Source organism: Haliotis rubra, unplaced genomic scaffold, assembly GCF_003918875.1.
Source record: "Haliotis rubra isolate DU_JTF1 unplaced genomic scaffold, ASM391887v1 Scf23, whole genome shotgun sequence".
NCBI classification, from domain to species: domain Eukaryota; kingdom Metazoa; phylum Mollusca; class Gastropoda; order Lepetellida; family Haliotidae; genus Haliotis; species Haliotis rubra.
The window spans coordinates 3,400,555-3,420,387 of record NW_025766336.1 but is presented as its reverse complement, the minus strand read 5'-3'; the positions used below and the strand labels follow the sequence as shown (position 1 = coordinate 3,420,387).

General features: G+C 40.5%; 1 protein-coding gene across 1 annotated transcript in view; it reads left to right on the top strand.

Annotated features, from left to right (window-relative positions):
- Window positions 1-19,833, top strand: part of LOC124278012 — a 41,327-nt gene that overhangs the window by 1,464 nt on the left and 20,030 nt on the right. The window contains exons 3-19 of the mRNA XM_046713743.1: window positions 402-581; window positions 1,850-2,085; window positions 4,051-4,193; window positions 5,675-5,802; window positions 6,975-7,172; window positions 7,999-8,225; window positions 8,615-8,787; window positions 11,006-11,142; window positions 11,534-11,740; window positions 12,430-12,662; window positions 14,312-14,448; window positions 15,191-15,309; window positions 15,534-15,725; window positions 17,275-17,471; window positions 17,764-17,900; window positions 18,153-18,271; window positions 18,777-18,983. Of these exons, the coding sequence (XP_046569699.1) occupies window positions 402-581; window positions 1,850-2,085; window positions 4,051-4,193; window positions 5,675-5,802; window positions 6,975-7,172; window positions 7,999-8,225; window positions 8,615-8,787; window positions 11,006-11,142; window positions 11,534-11,740; window positions 12,430-12,662; window positions 14,312-14,448; window positions 15,191-15,309; window positions 15,534-15,725; window positions 17,275-17,471; window positions 17,764-17,900; window positions 18,153-18,271; window positions 18,777-18,983 (2,970 nt within the window). The remainder of the gene's footprint in view (window positions 1-401; window positions 582-1,849; window positions 2,086-4,050; window positions 4,194-5,674; window positions 5,803-6,974; window positions 7,173-7,998; window positions 8,226-8,614; window positions 8,788-11,005; window positions 11,143-11,533; window positions 11,741-12,429; window positions 12,663-14,311; window positions 14,449-15,190; window positions 15,310-15,533; window positions 15,726-17,274; window positions 17,472-17,763; window positions 17,901-18,152; window positions 18,272-18,776; window positions 18,984-19,833) is intronic.

Genomic DNA, 19,833 nt, shown 5'->3' with positions numbered 1-19,833 from the left:
TTACCAAAAAAGGGAGAACAATAGTGCCCATGGGGATACCTACCAATTAATTAAATGTCCTGTCCCCAAATGTTGAACAGATGTTACCTATGAGGATGTTCAGAATTTCACATAATATTTTCAAAGTAAACCTCAGGTGACTTTTGCTTTCACCTTTGCAAATTGTCCTGAACCTTTACTATCAAATGCTTGTTCCCAGAGCATGGATGTCAACATGTCTACATTTACTTTCTGGGTTGTGAGGCATTGTCCAGTGATACTTGGTTGTAGAATGGTCAAGTGTAAATCTTTGTCCAGTTTGAGGACAGAATCTTATACTATTAAGCACATTAATTGGCCAACATACACCATACTTTGCATGAGACTAGACTCTTATTGATGTCATTTTGTTTTGATACCAGATCATACAGATCGTGTCTAATCCGGATCCTATGGCAGCCATGTGTTCCTGGGTTCAGCAGATGCCACTTCCATCATACGTTCCCCACACTGACTTATCCAACATGGTCTGCTATGAACTCCCAGAGGTTTACAACCAGGTCATGGGTATGCCGTCTGCTGTGGAGGTCATGATCCAGCAGGTACACACATGTTATTTCTTGAATGTTCTTCCTGACTGTTCTTCCTGAATCTTCCTCCTGAATGTTCCTCCTGAGGATTTCGGTACAACAAATGTCCCCAGTATCCAGTCCTTGGTGTGTGTGGGTTCTGGTACAAAGTAGGTCCCGGGTACCCCACAGTTGGCTTGTGGGAGATTCTGGTAGGAAGTAGGACCACTGTACCCAAAGGTGGGCCTTGGGGAATTCTGGTGTTAAATCGGTCCTTTGTACCCCAGAGTTGGCTTGTGGAGATTCTGGTACTAAATAGGTATCTGGTATGCTAAGGTTGGTATGCTGTGGAGATTCTCCCCCAAAGTTGTCTTGTGGGAGATTCTGGTACAAAGTAAGTCTACAGTCCCCCAAAGTTGTCTTGTGAGAGATTCTAGTACATAGCAAGTCTACAGTCCCCCAAAGTTGTCTTGTGGGAGATTCTAGTACATAGTACGTCCACAGTCCCCCAAAATTAACTTGTGGGTCACTCTGGTACAAAGTTCGTCCACAGTCCCCCAAGGTTGGCTTGTGGGAGACTCTGGTACAAAGTTCATCCACAGTCACCCAAAGTTGTCTTGTGGGAGATTCTAGTACATAGTAGGTCCACAGTCCCCCAAAGTTGGCTTGTGGGAGATTCTGGTACAAAGTACGTCCACAGTCCCCCAAAGTTGTCTTGTGGGAGATTCTGGTACAAAGTACGTCCACAGTCCCCCAAAGTTGCTTGTGGGAGATTCTGGTTCAAAGTAGGTCCACAGTCCCCCAAAGTTGTCTTGTGGGAGATTCTGGTACAAAGTAGGTCCACAGTCCCCCAAAGTTGTCTTGTTGGAGATTCTGGTACAAAGTATGTCCACAGTCCCCCAAAGTTGTCTTGTTGGAGATTCTGGTACAAAGTAAGTCCACAGTCCCCCAAAGTTGTCTTGTTGGAGATTCTGGTACAAAGTAAGTCCACAGTCCCCCAAAGTTGTCTTGTGGGAGATTCTGGTACAAAGTAAGTCCACAGTCCCCCAAAGTTGGCTTGTGGGAGATTCTGGTACTAAATAGGTATCTGGTCACCTAAGGTTGGCATGCTGTGGGGATTCTCTTAAAAAGTAGGTCCACAGTCTTCCAAAAGCTGGTTTGTTGGGATTCTCATACTCCAATACTGTTCGATGCAATGTTACACCCAAGTCCCTGATTCACTGACTATACATATAGCATATTACATGAGAGACAACTGGACATTGTTTATGATGCTGTACACACTGTCTAATTCCTTACAGATAATCAATGCAACTCTGCCACAGCCCGGACTCACGTATGACCTACAGAAGGACTGGTCAGAGATCATGGACTACACAGAGAGGTCTGTGACAATGCTGAGTCAGCCAGGGAATCTGCTCACAATGGTAGATGGTCCACTGAGCCTAATGATGGTTGCTAACTTCTCTCGGATGGAGGAAGTTGCTACAGTGATGGGAGACATCATGAAGGGATTTACATACAAGGATATGGCAAGGTGAAGCTTCTTTACTTGATGTCATTGGTATAATGTAGTTGGTGTGGTGATGTTGGTGTGGTGATGTTGGTATAATGCTGATGTAGTGTAGTTTGTATGCTGTAGGTGTGGGGTCATTGGTATGATGGTGTTGGTTTGGTGTTGCTGCAGATTCTGTGATGTCTGTACTCCTGTATGTTGAAGTATACATAAGTCCGCTGATTCTATGATGTCTGTACTCCTGTATGTTGAAGTATACATAAGTCCGCTGATTCTGTGATGTCTGTACTCCTGTATGTTGAAGTATACATAAGTCCGCTGATTCTATGATGTCTGTACTCCTGTATGTTGAAGTATACATAATAATGTCCTGTATGTTGAAGTATACATAAGTCCGCTGATTCTATGATTCTATGATGTCTGTGATGTCTGTACTCCTGTATGTTGAAGTATACATAAGTCCGCTGATTCTATGATGTCTGTACTCCTGTATGTTGAAGTATACATAAGTCCGCTGATTCTATGATGTCTGTATTCCTGTATCCTGTATGTTGAAGTATACATAAGTCCCGCTGATTATTCCTGTATGTTGAAGTATACATGATGATTCTGTATTCCTGTATGTTGAAGTATACATAAGTCCGCTGATTCTATGATGTCTGTACTCCTGTATGTTGAAGTATACATAAGTCCGCTGATTCTATGATTCCTGTATGAAAGTATACATGTCTGTATTCCTGTACTCCTGTATGTTGAAGTATACATAAGTCCGCTGATTCTATGATGTCTGTATGTCTTCCTGTATGTTGAAGTATACATAAGTCCGCTGATGTCTGTATTCCTGTATGTATACATAAGTCCGCTGATTCTATGATGTATGTTGAAGTATACATAAGTCCTGTATGTTGGAAATTATACATAAGTTGATTCTATGATGTCTGTACTACTCCTGTATGTTGTATTCCTGTATGAAGTATACATAAGTCCTGATTCTGATTCTATGATGTCTGTATTCCTGTATGTTGAAGTATACATAAGTCCGCTGATTCTATGATGTCTGTATTCCTGTATGTTGAAGTATACATCAGTCCGCTGATTCTATGATGTCTGTATTCCTGTATGTTGAAGTATACATAAGTCCGCTGATTCTATGATGTCTGTATTCCTGTATGTTGAAGTATACATCAGTCCGCTGATTCTATGATGTCTGTACTCCTGTATGTTGAAGTATACATAAGTCCGCTGATTCTATGATGTCTGTATTCCTGTATGTTGAAGTATACATAAGTCCCTGCTGATTCTATGATGTCATGTATTCTCCTGTATGTTGAAGTATACATAAGTCCGTTGATTCTATGATGTCTGTACTCCTGTATGTTGTCCGCTGATTCTAAGTATACATAAGTCTGTTGATTCTATGATGTCTGTACTCCTGTATGTTGAAGTATACATAAGTCCGTTGATTCTATGATGTCTGTACTCCTGTATGTTGAAGTATACATAAGTCCGCTGATTCTATGATGTCTGTACTCCTGTATGTTGAAGTATACATAAGTCCGCTGATTCTATGATGTCTGTACTTATGTATGTTGAAGTATACATAAGTCCGCTGATTCTATGATGTCTGTACTCCTGTATGTTGAAGTATACATAAGTCCGCTGATTCTATGATGTGTGTACTCCTGTATGTTGAAGTATACATAAGTCCGCTGATTCTATGATGTGTGTACTCCTGTATGTTGAAGTATACATACGTCCGCTGATTCTATGATGTGTGTACTCCTGTATGTTGAAGTATACATACGTCCGCTGATTCTATGATGTGTGTACTCCTGTATGTTGAAGTATACATACGTCCGCTGATTCTATGATGTGTGTACTCCTGTATGTTGAAGTATACATACGTCCGCTGATTCTATGATATGTGTGTACTCCTGTATGTTGAAGTATACATACGTCCGCTGATTCTATGATGTCTGGTTTCAGCTTCATGGACATTTCCTTTGCTGTGATGCACCAACTTGAACCTTCCATGCAGAACAGCAATGAGTGGAAGGTGGTGGAACACAGTTTGCTGGGCTACAATGCAATGATTAAACTCTATAATCACTACTACTCAAGTTATAATGGTGAGTAAGAAGCAGATCAAATCTTATTGGGGCCCCATGATGTGGCTCTTGATATTGGAAAGCTTATGATTATGAATCACAAGACATTTACTAATATCAGTGCAGACTTCCCATGTCTGGTGTTTTTTGTTTGTTTGTTAAGCTAGCAAACACACAGTTTGACTGTCCTCCCACATACAGCTGACAATCAAACAGTTTGACTGTCCTCCCACATACTGCTGACAATCAAACAGATTGACTGTCCTCCACAGTCCTTCCACATGAAGCTGACAATGAAACAGTTTGACTGTCCTCCCACATACTGCTGACAATCAAACAGATTGACTGTCCTCCACAGTCCTTCCACATGAAGCTGACAATGAAACAGTTTGACTGTCCTCCCACATACAGCTGACAATCAAACAGTTTGACTGTCCTCCAACATGAAGCTGACAATCAAACAGTTTGACTGTCCTCCCACATGAAGCTGACAATCAAACAGTTTGACTGTCCTCCCACATGAAGCTGACAAACAGTTTGACTGTCCTCCCACATGAAGCTGACAATCAAACAGTTTGACTGTCCTCCCACATACAGCTGACAATCAAACAGTTTGACTGTCCTCCACAGTCCTTCCACATGAAGCTGACAATGAAACAGTTTGACTGTCCTCCCACATACAGCTGACAATCAAACAGTTTGACTGTCCTCCAACATGAAGCTGACAATCAAACAGTTTGACTGTCCTCCCACATGAAGCTGACAATCAAACAGTTTGACTGTCCTCCCACATGAAGCTGACAAACAGTTTGACTGTCCTCCCACATACAGCTGACAATCAAACAGTTTGACTGTCCTCCCACATACAGCTGACAATCAAACAGTTTGACTGTCCTCCCACATACAGCTGACAATCAAACAGTTTGACTGTCCTCCCACATACAGCTGACAATCAAACAGTTTGACTGTCCTCCCACATGAAACTGACAATCAAACAGTTTGACTGTCCTCCCACATACAGCTGACAATCAAACAGTTTGACTGTCCTCCCACATGAAGCTGACAATCAAACAGTTTGACTGTCCTCCCACATGAAGCTGACAATCAAACAGTTTGACTGTCCTCCCACATGAAGCTGACAATCAAACAGTTTGACTGTCTTCCCACATAAAGCTGACAAACAGTTTGACTGTCCTCCCACATGAAGCTGACAATCAAACAGTTTGACTGTCCTCCCACATGAAGCTGACAATCAATCAGTTTGACTGTCTTCCCACATAAGGCTGACAAACAGTTTGACTGTCCTCCCACATGAAGCTGACAATCAAACAGTTTGACTGTCCTCCCACATAAAGCTGACGATCAAACAGTTTGACTGTCCTCCCACATGAAGCTGACAATCAAACAGTTTGACTGTCCTCCCACATGAAGCTGACAATCAAACAGTTTGACTGTCCTCCCACATGAAGCTGTGATAAAGCTTGACTTATGTGTGTCTACAGCAACCAACAGCTATTCAGACCTGTTGAAGATGTTCCCAGCTGAGTTCCAAGCTTTCGCCAGCAAGATGGCAGCTTTAACTCCAGACTTCATTGAGGCCCTCAAGAATACAATCATAAATCCAGAGAAGGTAGGAGTGCTTTGTTGTTTGTAAATGTTTCTGTACTCTAATATGAGATAGACTTCTGGGAACTGTCAAATATATGTCCCACTATATACATCCACAGTGCAAAACAAAAGATGATATTATTAAACCCTACAGTGTTGATGCAAGACCAGTCTGTGAACCAGTGTGTGAAATAGCCACTGGCCCGCCAGCCGTGACAAGTAAATATCCAGTCGGGCCAGTAAATCTCCACAGTCACTGGCCCAACTGGCTAGTGATTTTTCATGGGGTAATTTTTTACATATATCACTCTCTCCGACTTGTTGAGTTATAATACACTTTTAAATCATGCAAGATTATGGCCTGATAAATAATGATATTTTATGTTTCTGTAATATTTCCTTAATTTCTACATTCAAATTTTGGGCTAGTGAATTATGTTTTTGACTAGTAACTTTCAGGCATAACTAGCCCGACTATCTAGCAACATTTGGAAACTATTTTGCACACTGCTGTGAACATGAGACCAGATAGTAGATACATTAGATAGCAGTTTGAATACTAGACCAGATAGTAGATACATTAGATAGCAGTGTGAATATTAGACCAGATAGTAGATACAGTAGATAGCAGTGTGAATATTAGACCAGATAGTAGATACATTAGATAGCAGTGTGAATACTAGACCAGATAGTAGATACATTAGATAGCAGTGTGAATATTAGACCAGATAGTAGATACATTAGATAGCAGTGTGAATACTAGACCAGATAGTAGATACATTAGATAGCAGTGTGAATATTAGACCAGATAAAGCCAAAGTGCAGATCTTAGTGCCAAAACTATACTATTGTGCCAAAACAAGAGCAATCAATATGTTAAAAACAATGGTACTAAATAACTTCTCTGTTACAATTGTCTAAACAATTATATAGTGTTTTCATTGAACTTTTATCACAGTTAACAATAATATTACCAAAATAGTATTTATCACAAATGTTATTTTCATTCATATAAACTATCTGCGGAAATGTCTTTGCAGCTAGATTGGGGCGGTTGGGTAGCCTTATTGGTTAAGCGTCCGCTCGTCATGCACATGGGTAAAATATGTGAAGCCCATTTCTCGTGTCCCCGCCATGGCATTGCTGGAATATTGATAAAAGCAGCGTAAAACCAAACTCACTCACTGTTTGCAGCTGGTTAGAAAGATCTTTGCCCTCCAAGCTGGCTATGCTGGACCGGACTGCTCAACATCTTGGCTAACTGACTTCATGGACATTGACACCAACAGCTCCCTTGTTGAATTCGAACAGCTGGCCTGCTCGTTCAACTGGACAGCATTTGGTATGAGGCTTCTACAGCAAGATCCCAACATGCAGGAGTACGTGAATCAGGTGGGTTGGTCCAGAACTACCAGCTCTGTGGAACCAGACAGTGTCTCTTTTTTTTATTTAGCATTACACAATTTAACATTCAAAGGGCCATGGTAAATCAAATACTCAATATCGCCCTTAAAGACTGAAATTATTTTTTTTATCTCATAAGAATTTTATCTACTGTAAAATCCCAATTTTTCCTTATCCTGACTCATGCTTTTTGCTTGTCTCCTTCTTCTTGCGAATGATAGTGGAACACTTGAATCCCTTTTTGAAGCTCCCTTGAAAAAAAGGGGACGTAAAATTACTCACCCAAGGTTGCCTCCCTTTACTGTTTGGTGCCAAAATCAGTCACATGATCGCCCATGCTTGTCACTCTCTCCATTTATGAGCAGAAAATTACATAATTCCCTCAGAAGTAATGTTCGAATTTTCAAAATGGCAGCCATGGCATCGTTCTTAAGGTCACAACCATCTTGTTTCTAGATGTATTTTTTGTTTTTCTTGAGTTAACTGGGTGGTGGTGTAGCCCAGTGGTTAAAACGTTTGCTCATCACACTGAAGACCCAGGTTCAATTCCCCACATGGGTACAATGTGTGAAGCCCATTTCTGGTGTCCCCCGCGATGTAATTGCTGGAATATTGCTTTAAAAAGCGGGATAAAACTAAACTCACTTACTTTTGAGTTAACTATTCCGGCATTTTTTTTAGCCATGAAATAAAATTCTCATAAAGGATTTTCTTTAACTAACAACATTTTTTTAAATCCCAGTGAACACATTTATAAGCCAATCAGTGTGCAGCATGTCTTCGTATCATTTACAAAGTTGATTCAATCCAACAGCTGACTATTCTGTCAAACCCTGACCTGTCCAACCTGCCAGATGTGACAGTCAACTGGACTGAGTTAATGGTCAACACAGAGCAGTATCTTCAGTGGATATCTGGAGGACTTGTCATGAACCAAACCCAAGAGTTTAACCTCGCCCCCTTCAACATTTCTGCTATTGACATGAAGTGGACAGAGTTTGTTGCTGCCATGCAGTCTCTCCAGAACATTGACTTTCAGAGGTCGGTTGGAACTTTCACCTTGCTAAAATCAGATAATTCTTTAAGTAATCATAATATAAGTTGTTCACTGTACCCTTTATGTTTGTTTATGTACGTTAATTTTGAACTGTTTGAAGCACGGGTCTCGGATCATAATAAGAAGTACCAGAGATAGGCAATTAGTCAATACTGAGTTTAGAGTTATCTCCCTTCCATCAATTTGTATTCGCAAAACATCGGTAATTTCCGTACATCATACGTGACTCTATTATTCGAGGTGAAGAATTACTAACACGAAGTACCAAATGAATTCCAACAGTTCGACACGCCCAGCAGGTAACATAGAAAATGTTACTTATATTGCTTAAACTGATATTTTACCTTTCCTCACTCACTACCTCGTTTTGCAGACTGGGAGACTTGGTTACAATGATCCAGATGTCCCTGGAAAAACTGGACATGACTATGGGGAACTCTACAGAAAACAATGCCGAAGCCCTAATCCTCAACTCCATGTATGGCCAACTCTACATGAATCATCACATCATGAACTTCATGAACCAAATACTAACATACATGACCAGTAAGTTCTTCCGTTGTTCTATGATTATGTGTCTATATTTGTCAGCAGGATGTCCATGCTTGTATGTTTGTCAGCAGGATGTCCATGCTTGTATGTTTGTCAGCAGGATGTCCATGCTTGTGTGTTTGTCAGCAGGATGTCCATGCTTGTATGTTTGTCAGCAGGATGTCCATGCTTGTATGTTTGTCAGCAGGATGTCCATGCTTGTGTGTTTGTCAGCAGGATGTCCATGCTTGTATGTTTGTCAGCAGGATGTCCATGCTTGTTTGTCAGCAGGATGTCCATGCTTGTGTGTTTGTCAGCAGGATGTCATGCATGGATGTCCATGCTTGTGTGTTTGTCAGCAGGATGTCCATGCTTGTATGTTTGTCAGCAGGATGTCCATGCTTGTGTGTTTGTCAGCAGGATGTCCATGCTTGTATGTTTGTCAGCAGGATGTCCATGCTTGTGTGTTTCTCAGCAGGATGTCCATGCTTGTATGTTTGTCAGCAGGATGTCCATGCTTGTATGTTTCTCAGCAGGATGTCCATGCTTGTATGTTTGTCAGCAGGATGTCCATGCTTGTGTGTTTCTCAGCAGGATGTCCATGCTTGTATGTTTGTCAGCAGGATGTCCATGCTTGTGTGTTTCTCAGCAGGGTGTCCATGCTTGTGTGTTTGTCAGCAGGATGTCCATGCTTGTGTGTTTGTCAGCAGGATGTCCATGCTTGTGTGTTTGTCAGCAGGATGTCCATGCTTGTATGTTTGTCAGCAGGATGTCCATGCTTGTATGTTTGTCAGCAGGATGTCCATGCTTGTATGTTTCTCAGCAGGATGTCCATGCTTGTATGTTTGTCAGCAGGATGTCCATGCTTGTATGTTTGTCAGCAGGATGTCCATGCTTGTATGTTTGTCAGCAGGATGTCCATGGTGTTTGTCAGCAGGATGTCCATGCTTGTGTGTTTGTCAGCAGGATGTCCATGCTTGTATGTTTGTCAGCAGGATGTCCATGTTTCGTGTCAGCAGGATGTCCATGCTTGTATGTTTGTCAGCAGGATGTCCATGCTTGTATGTTTGTCAGCAGGATGTCCATGCTTGTATGTTTCTCAGCAGGATGTCCATGCTTGTATGTTTGTCAGCAGGATGTCCATGCTTGTGTGTTTCTCAGCAGGGTGTCCATGCTTGTGTGTTTGTCAGCAGGATGTCCATGCTTGTATGTTTGTCAGCAGGATGTCCATGCTTGTATGGTTGTCCATGTCCATGCTTGTGTGTTTCTCAGCAGGATGTCCATGCTTGTGTGTTTGTCAGCAGGATGTCCATGCTTGTGTGTGCTTGTGTGTTTGTCAGCAGGATGTCCATGCTTGTGTGTTTGTCAGCAGGATGTCCATGCTTGTGTGTTTGTCAGCAGGATGTCCATGCTTGTATGTTTGTCAGCAGGATGTCCATGTTTGTCAGCAGGATGTCCATGTGTTGTTTCTCAGCAGGATGTCCATGCTCCATGTTTGTCAGCAGGATGTCCATGCTTGTATGTTTCTCAGCAGGGTGTCCATGCTTGTGTGTTTGTCAGCAGGATGTCCATGCTTGTATGTTTGTCAGCAGGATGTCCATGCTTGTATGTTTGTCAGCAGGATGTCCATGCTTGTGTGTTTCTCAGCAGGATGTCCATGCTTGTATGTTTCTCAGCAGGATGTCCATGCTTGTATGTTTGTCAGAAGGATGTCCATGCTTGTATGTTTGTCAGCAGGATGTCCATGCTTGTGTGTTTCTCAGCAGGATGTCCATGCTTGTATGTTTCTCAGCAGGATGTCCATGCTTGTGTGTTTGTCAGCAGGATGTCCATGCTTGTATGTTTGTCAGCAGGATGTCCATGCTTGTGTGTTTCTCAGCAGGATGTCCAGTATTTCATTTTCTACCTAACCAATTTGTTTTGTAACCCACAAATTTACATCAAAGATGTGTTTGATTGAAAATATGCTTTTGTGCAATATTTAGTTTAAATGTCTGTTTAAGAACATAATTTAAGAGGTTTCTTTGGAAACTAAAGTTGACCCACCTTTGGAAAACCTTTTTTCAAAAGGTGCTTTCTATTTGTTCATATTGACAAAGAACATTTGTATAACCAGCAAATCTATTGGCCTGGCCCAGCAAGACCATATAAGGGCAGGCACAACTGAGATCATCAACTTTGAGAAGATGAGAATCAAAATTCCAGGTGAAACTAACATTCAATGTACTTGCAGCACATAGCACAGTGAATTTTTACGACTACCTTGGTTCTGATGAGTTGAAGAAATCATCCAGGCCGACAGAACTGGCACCGGAGTTTACCGAACTTGTGTTGGACTCACTCGTCTCCTATTTCACGGAACCACAGAAGGTGAGTAATGTTACTGTATGAATAAAACAAAATCTTGTTTAAAATATCTCTGGATTTCTTTTTCAGAAAAACAAATGTCCTTTCAGTCATGTCGTGCCTAAAACTAAATTTGTCAAAAATAAATATCAGATCTAAAGTCATTGTATTGTATGTCAGTGCCTTGTGTTATGAGCACAATATTATTTTATTGCATTTTCATTTTTGTTACTACTTAACTTGTACTTGTTTCATTCTTATACAGTAATAAGAGTCCTGTACTGTGAGAACATGCTTCTTGAAATCCTGTCTTTTAATGGATTTGCAAAAACTTCCCTTTAAATGTTCCCACTATCCAGATAAATAGAAATTTGTACCACTGTGTACATAACTGAAATGTCATTCTCTTCTCCAGTTCACAAAGTTCCTCAACATGCCTGACTTTTGGGGACAGCTGTGTTCGAATGTGACTGTGTTCACGTCCGTGTTTGACATGTCCAAGTCCCGAGCTGACCCGTCCACCCTGCAGACAACCCTGTGTTCTGCTGGCAACCTCAACTATACAGTGATGTATGAACAGCTCAGACAGAACTGGGATGGATTCGCGGAGTTTGCAGATGCTGTGAGTAGCTGTATCTTCCACTTTCTGCTTGTAACCTTCATTTATGCCTATTGTTTCTACATTATGGTGATAATTTGAACAAGACCATTTCACGGTCATGTTAGTTAAAACTGAAGCCATTTCAAGAGGCATAGAATCTTGTTGGACTGGTATTATATAACTCACATAGTCCGGACTAGGACAAGCAGCCACACATGTGCATGTGGGTCGCTATTTTAGCTCACCTCACATACTCTTGTCACAAAATCAATTTAATATGTCTGTAATGCCATCCTGAGGTCAATTTTGTCTCAGTATTCCCTTAAAAAATATATTGCAAGCGATACCATAATAGCCTTTGATTGGCTAACCAAGACATATGTTATGCATACATGTTTCCATAAACCTAAGACAATAATCCGCCATGTTCCCTGGTGGACTTCAGTTTCCTGATTGGCTGACAGTAAAGTGGATAAGTCTTGTGATGCTCTTCATGCTGAATGATGTCACTGATTTCATATCATCAACATTTCTTTGTGTTGATGATGAAATATTGTCACAATATGGCCGGAAATATTGCCGATATGTTGTTCAATTGTACCTCACTCTCTCAATAATGATGAAATATACTGTCAGTGATTTCTACGTTGGCACCACCATAAATGCAAAGAAATACTGAAGTCAGTTCTCAAATATGTTATTTGTTTCAGATAATTGGGATATCACTAAACACAATACCAGTCGAGCAGCTCCGTGTCAATATGTCCACGCTCATCGCCGACCAACTAACATACCAGAGTCTGCTCAACCGCACCATCATGAACCCACCAAATATTGTGTTCTTCACAAACAACGACTGGATGAATGCTACCATCTACGCTGAACTTGGGGAGACCTTCCTTCAAGACATGAATGCTGTACTGAGCAGGTTCCAGGACCCTGGGTTAGTAAGCTCTAATGCTTTTCTTCATTTTGAACTAGACCATGTTTGCTTCATTTGGATTTGAAGGTTTTACATGAGTGAGTGAGTGAGTTTAGTTTTACGCCGCACTCAGCAATATTCCAGCTGTATGGCGGCGGTCTGTAAATAATCGAGTCTGGACCAGACAATCCAGTGATCAACAGCATGAGCATCGATCTGCGCAATTGGGAACCGATGACATGTGTCAAACAAGTCAGCAAGCCTGACCACCCGATCCCGTTAGTCGCCTCTTACGACAAGCATGAGTTACTGAAGATCAATATTCTAACCCGGACCTTCATGGGTATACATGAGTGTTGCTAAGCAAACTTAAGATATATCATGACCTGAAAACTGAAGCTGAAAATCTGCATAATCAGAGCAATCGGTAACAACAGAAGTGATGTAATATTTTGCATAAGGGCCCATTCGATAAAGTGTTCGTAGCTCATCATCGTAAACCTATGACAATCTACACAGCTACGACAGATTGTAACATTACAAATGCTATCTTCTCTATATTATTTTTAGTTACATCTGTGATTGTCATAAACCACATTGGGAAATGTGAACATCACACTTCTAATACCAAAGTAAGGTTTTAACTGTAAATCCAGATGAAGTTGACTAGTCACGCAACTTTCCACGAATGCCTTCTGGGTCTGTAGACACAGGCTTAGTTAGCGAACATTGCCATATCGCTGTTTAATTGTGATTCAAGCTGAGACATTTATACGTCGAAAAAAGTTAAACGTAATGTTTCCACCAGTGACGTTAGCAACTGCAAAGCAGGAGACAGGGTGCTATGGAGTAGTTTACTGTAGGAGACTATGAGGCGATGACAACTAACATGCATCGTGACGTTGGTTATCAAGGGTACGTTTATTTCGAGGGGGCAGACGAGAATGGCGCAGTGACATCAATACAGTGTGACGTAATGCAAAAAGTGTACTTTATCGCCTGATAAAGTACTGTTGGCACCGTTGATCTTTTAGGAAGCATCTTAGAAAAGATAATAGTTTGTCTTACCCTGTTGTCCTGCTTCTTTGCCTCAGAGTTAGTAGTATGTGGCTGAGTCATGTATCAATGGTAAACTGTGGTAGGGTATCTCAATGAACTAGCACTGTAAAACTAGTTAGTTCTGGACCAGTATGATGATACCAGATAACTGCAATAACTTTAAACATGATGATATTGTTTTAATCAGGAAAGGACAGTGGAATTTGATTGAATGGCTTATGTTAGAACAAGACCTAAAACAATGGTACCATGGCTGATTTTCCCAGGGTATTTAGCACAATAGAATGGACATATAAAAACCTAGATTACAGAGGGTGGGTCACACCAGCACCTCATTCCTTTTCTATGATCATTCTTTTATTGAATGGGGTTGTGGGGTAGCCTTGTGGTCAAAGCATTTGCTTGTCATGCCAAAGGCCTGGGTTCCATTCCCCACATGGGTACAATATGTTGAGCCCATTTCTGGTTCTGGTGATATTGCTGGAATATTGCTAAAAGCAGCATAAAACCATACTCACTCACTCACTCTTTTATGGAGTCATATCTGGCATTTTATTCATAAATAGGTAAATTCATTTCCTGTTTAAGAGATTTATCATTATTGATTTCAGATTTGTGGTGGAGACACAGACGCGAATGTTTGAGATGGTATTTGCCAGTCTTGTTGATATTCTCGAGGCCATGGTTGCAATGAAGTACATGGAAGTCATCAGTGAAAGTGTGCTACTTCAGATACGGAGGAATTCTGGTACTACGTGTTTGCTTCTTGGGATATATAATGTGGCCATTGTCTTTTGTAAAAGTCATTGGTTAATTGGAATTGATAGTTTGCAGCACAGAGAGTAGGATAGTGTGTTCAAAATGTCTACTGAATTGTGGACATGAACTGAGGTCCTGAATGGTGGACCTGAATTGTGATCTTGAATTGTGATCTTGAATTGTGATCCTGCACTGTGGACCCTAATTGTGGTCCTAAATGGTGGTCCTGAATTTTGGATGTGAATTGTGACCTTGAATTGTGGACCTTGAATTGTGATCCTGAATGGTGGACCTGAACTGTGGTCCTGAATTGTAGTTCAGAATTGTGATCCTGAATTGTGGTTCAGAATTGTGATCCTGAATTGTGGTTCAGAATTGTGATCCTGAATTGTGAACCTGAACTGTGGTCCTGAATCATAGTATTCTGCAACTTTAGTAAGCTAAAAGTGTTGTCAGTATGAGTTAACATTCCTTGCTATTGGAGCACCATGACTCGGAGTCAGTCTAGGCACACACTCTCCTGTCTATTCAGCTGCTATGAATAGAATGTATTGTAAGGGACCTAATTAGCCCCTAATTATATAATAATTTGAAAATAGTTATAAATACAAAATTGTAGTATAACTTATAACTTGCTCCACTAATTTATGTGTCTACACACTGATAACCCCAGATAATGTGCTGCTGTGCATCTTAAATTGACAAAAATATTTTCATTTGAATTTTGACAGAACCCCTGAATGAGACATTGCAAGATTTCCCGAACATGCTGAAGATCTCACAGCTCATGAACGATTTGCCATTTGTCTTGGAGGTCACGCTGTATACCAACCTGTTTTCACCAGAGAAGGTCAGTTGAGGTCGCACTTCGGGTCAGAACTTCCCTGTTCTTCCACCATGTATGTCCAAGAGGAAGCGTGGTCACTGGTGTATCTACAAATTTATTGCCAGAAAAAAATGTAACCATATTCTATTCAGATCAGTCATCTTCAATTTTAACAATGAAATAATCAACATGCTGTAGGCACATAGTGAACAATTGATTGCCTGACTTGCAACCTCCGTTTGTTTCAGACTGTTCGGTGGAGTTCAGCCATGCAGTCACTGGAGACGTTCTGTGGAACAGACCCTGTCACTCTGTTCACTGTTCCCCCAGCTCTGACGTTCAGCATGACGCCATTCTTAAGGACCATGTGTTCCATCAACATCACAGCTCTCATGGAGGAATCCCAGCGTTATTCTGGGAGTGACACAATGGCTGCTCTGGTAGGTGACAAAGTTCTGATCAGTGATATCAACACTATGACAGCTGGAACTCATGTGATGGTTTAACTCCACTACTTTTCATTGACGTACGGGGCAGTGGGGTAGCCTAGTGGTTAACATGTTTGCTCGTCACACCGAAGATCCGGGTTTGATTCCCCATATGGGCACAATGTGTGAAGCCCATTTCTGGTGTCCCCCACCGTGATATTGCTGGAATATTGCTAAAAGCAGCATATAACTAAACTCACTTATTCATCGACATACAATGTTGTAATTCCTACACTTTATCATTGAGTTTCTATAGTCATGTTTTCTATACTTTTTCATAACCTTTTGGTAGTTGTAATTTCTATATTTTATGACCCTGGAAGATCCGGGTTAAGATTTGTCTCCAACAACCCTTGCTTGTTGTAAGAGGTGACTAGCAGGATTGAGTAGTCAGGCTTGCTGACTTGGTTTTATCATCGTATACCAGTTGCATAGATTGATGCGCATGCTGTTGATCACTGGATTGTCTGGTCCAGACTCGATGTTCACAGACAGCCACCATATAGCTGGAATATTGCTGAGTGTGGATGTGAAACAACAAACAGACAAAACATCTATAATTGTACAGTTACAGTGTGTTACATTGATAATTGTTTGTGATACTGCAGTTTGTGTTACTGATACTATCATCCAGTTGTATTGGAAGTCCCAGACTTGACTAGTTACATGCTGGAATATTGATCACTCCTGGTCAAAATAACATTATAGTCTGTTTGCAGTGAAAACGTACCAATGAATTTCACTTTAAACAAAAAAGTAAATCAAATTAAGTGAAATTAAGATTGCGAATCCTCATAATTTTACCTTGCCAAATGAACATTTAAATCTCAGAATTCTATTGAACTTAGGATAAAAGTTGTTTAACAAACTGGATTCAAATTGCTATTATTGGTTTGTATTACAAGGGGGTAAGCGCAGTAGATGGAACAGTGAAACAAATGCACGTGCGGTATGTGATGAGCGTTAACTTAAACCAACACTACTTGTTCTCGGTGTTTCATTTAAATTGCATACCCCCTTGTAATACAAACCAATAATAGCGATTTGAAACTATGATCGTTTGTTAAACAACTTTTATCCTAAGTTGAATAAAATTCTGAGATTTGAATGTTCAATTGGCAAGGTAAAATTATGAGGATTCGTAATCTTAATTTCACTTTATTTGATTTACCTTGTCGTTTAGAGTGAAATTCATCGGTACGATTTCACTGCAAACAGACTATAAGTCAGTGTTAATATTGCAGTGTGCCCACAAGTCTGAGATACAGGTGGTCCCAGCAAAAGTTGACTAGATACAGTCATAGTGCTCAGTTTTAACACTACAGCGTGTAGTCACAAGTTTGAGACACAGCTGCTTCCAGCATCTGTCACCTAGATACAGACATTTTCTTCATGTATGCATCCATGGCAATAAAGAAGTTGTCTATCCATAAAACATTGTTCCTGTTCATCATACCAGCTTCTAAATGATGCCCAAAGAAACTGTGTTCCTGTGTTACAGATGGCTGGCAACATGACTGAGCCTGTGAATGTCACTGCCCTGCGTCTGACAATGATGCAGATTGTTGAGGCGCTGTCCAGCGTCAACACAACCAGTGGGATGCTCCAGAGTCTGCCTCCAATGTTTGATGAGGCCATTTGGATGGCAGTGATCCAGAGGATGGGCGGATACTTGAACCAGTCAACGTCTGTCTACATGTAAGAACAGATTCCTACAGAGAATTCACAGACTGCCTTCACTTATTTATGCCAACCAATCTCCATTTCATACACTCCTTTCCTGCTCAGGCTTAGTTGACTAAAAGCAGTTCTAGTGAAGTTCTAATATTGCTGGCTTCAGTATAATCACTCAATCACTCACTCACTTATTCACTCACTCACTTTATAATGAATGTGCATTATCAAGGTGTTAAAATTCAAAAATATTTGTTTTATTTATTTATATATTTCTTTATGAGATAAGTTATGCTTTCATCCTATATTACTGCAGGTCTCCCAAGTCCATTTTCCTGCTTGCACAAAACATAGTCACCAGTGTCCCTGGTCTCCGAAGTCAGCTGAAACCAATGGAAATTGTCATGATTGTTGTGGAGACAATATTGGATCATGTGCTTATCCTGGAGAATGGTAGGTTTTATGAAACATGGTCTTTCTGACAAAAAATGCTCATTTTTAAGGCACATTTTAGAGCCATTTACTGAGAATTACTGACAAACAATTTTTTATACACTCTCTGTTGGTATTTTAGTTGGAAACATTTTAAATAAAGATTTGAACAATGGTTGAACATGTTTTAGTCTAAAAAGGGACATCACTTAAAGTTGGTCTTATTTAAGGTCTTCTGTGGAGCCTTTTATAAGATCTTGGTATCTTTTTCAGCAACCTCATTTGCTCCCCGAGATATCTTCCCCCAGTCCCCACAGCTTCAGGCCATGATAGACTTGCTACAGGAACCTGGGGTGTTGGTTGTCCTCATGGAGTCCCTCAACTCACAAAAGGTAAGCTGCATGACCTGCTCAACAATACTTGTATACACCATTGATGATTCTAGGTCAGAATAAGTCCTCAGAATCTTGCCGAAGTAGCGTCTATAGGAGTGGTCAGTCTCGATCTTAGTGCTAGGATAATACATTAAAATAAGCCATAACACTATGACACAGTACTATATTTTCAAGGGAAAAAAGCTCTAAATTTGCTCATTATATAGGAGCTTGTCCTTTTTTATATCAGGGATGTTGCCTTGAAAAAGAGTTACCCTCTTTATTCGTAAGATGTGAATGGGGGAAAGAATAGCCAAATATGATACAGTTCCAAGATAAATCCTTAGTACCTAATCCACCACCTTCTATGATAAATGACCAGTCCCCAGTCTCTTTGAAATTGAATTTAAAGTCTTTTTTTTATCTTAGACTACATGTATGTATTTCATTGTTTGCAGGCAGGTGTATATTATGAGTTAAGGTTTCCATGGCAACTTTAATTAATGTTATTACTACATTTCAGATGACGCCTTTGTTTGCAATGACGAATGTGACCGATCTTTTCATGACGCTATGCTGGCCTGGTGCCGACATCTCCCAGTACCTGCTAGTGCCACCTGGTGTGACCTTCGATGTCTCAGCACTCCAGAGAGGTTTCTGTGCTATCAATATCACGGAACTGGAACCCGAAGTCTATGCAACCTTTGACATACCAAGAATTGAGAGAGTGGTATGTTTATCTTATAGTGTAGGGTCAAATGTTGCAATGTTGCATCAAGTATGAAAAGATGTCTCTCTTGGCAATCCAATTAGATTCCAATACTATTGTCTTTTATAGTTTTATCATTTATGGTTTGATCATTCCACATTCCACAGTGGAAAGATTATCTGGGCATTGACCTATTTCAGCCATCCACATAAGTACTTAGAAACCTGGACATAAAATCACTGCTTCAAGCACAATAAGGAAGTTTGGTGAGGTGGGCCGAGGTGCGGTAGGGGAGGTCGAAATGAGGAATTAGGGTGTTTGGAAGATTAAAATACATTGAAGGAAATGGCTGTGATTAATTTGCTGTTACTTCAAAGTTTTGTATAAACTAGTCTTACAGAACTAACATGGGTTATGGGTTTTCAGTTATTGTTTTTCATTTATGGATTATGGGTTTTTGGTTATGGGTGTTCAGTTTTTGGTTATGGGTTTACAGTTATTGGTTTTCGATTATGGGTTATGGGTTTCGGACACTTAGGAACAGCTGTTGTTTTCTTGATTATCACATGAACAATTGTAAAACATGTCACCGACCTATTAAAGAGAAGTTTATCTTGAACACAAGCTATCATCACGTCTGCGTGATGCAACCTGCTGTGTACAGCGAGAGTATACAATGCCATCCCAAACTGTATGACATTTATGTCCAAGATATTTTTATGGATTAAACTTCTTTTTTAATTTCTCTCACAACGTTTCGAGACCATTCCAGGTCCCTTCATCAGGTGAACTGCCAGTTCTTGGACATCAATGTACAACTTCTAAATGCCACTGAAAGACATTGTGTGACATTTGTCAACATATGATCTGA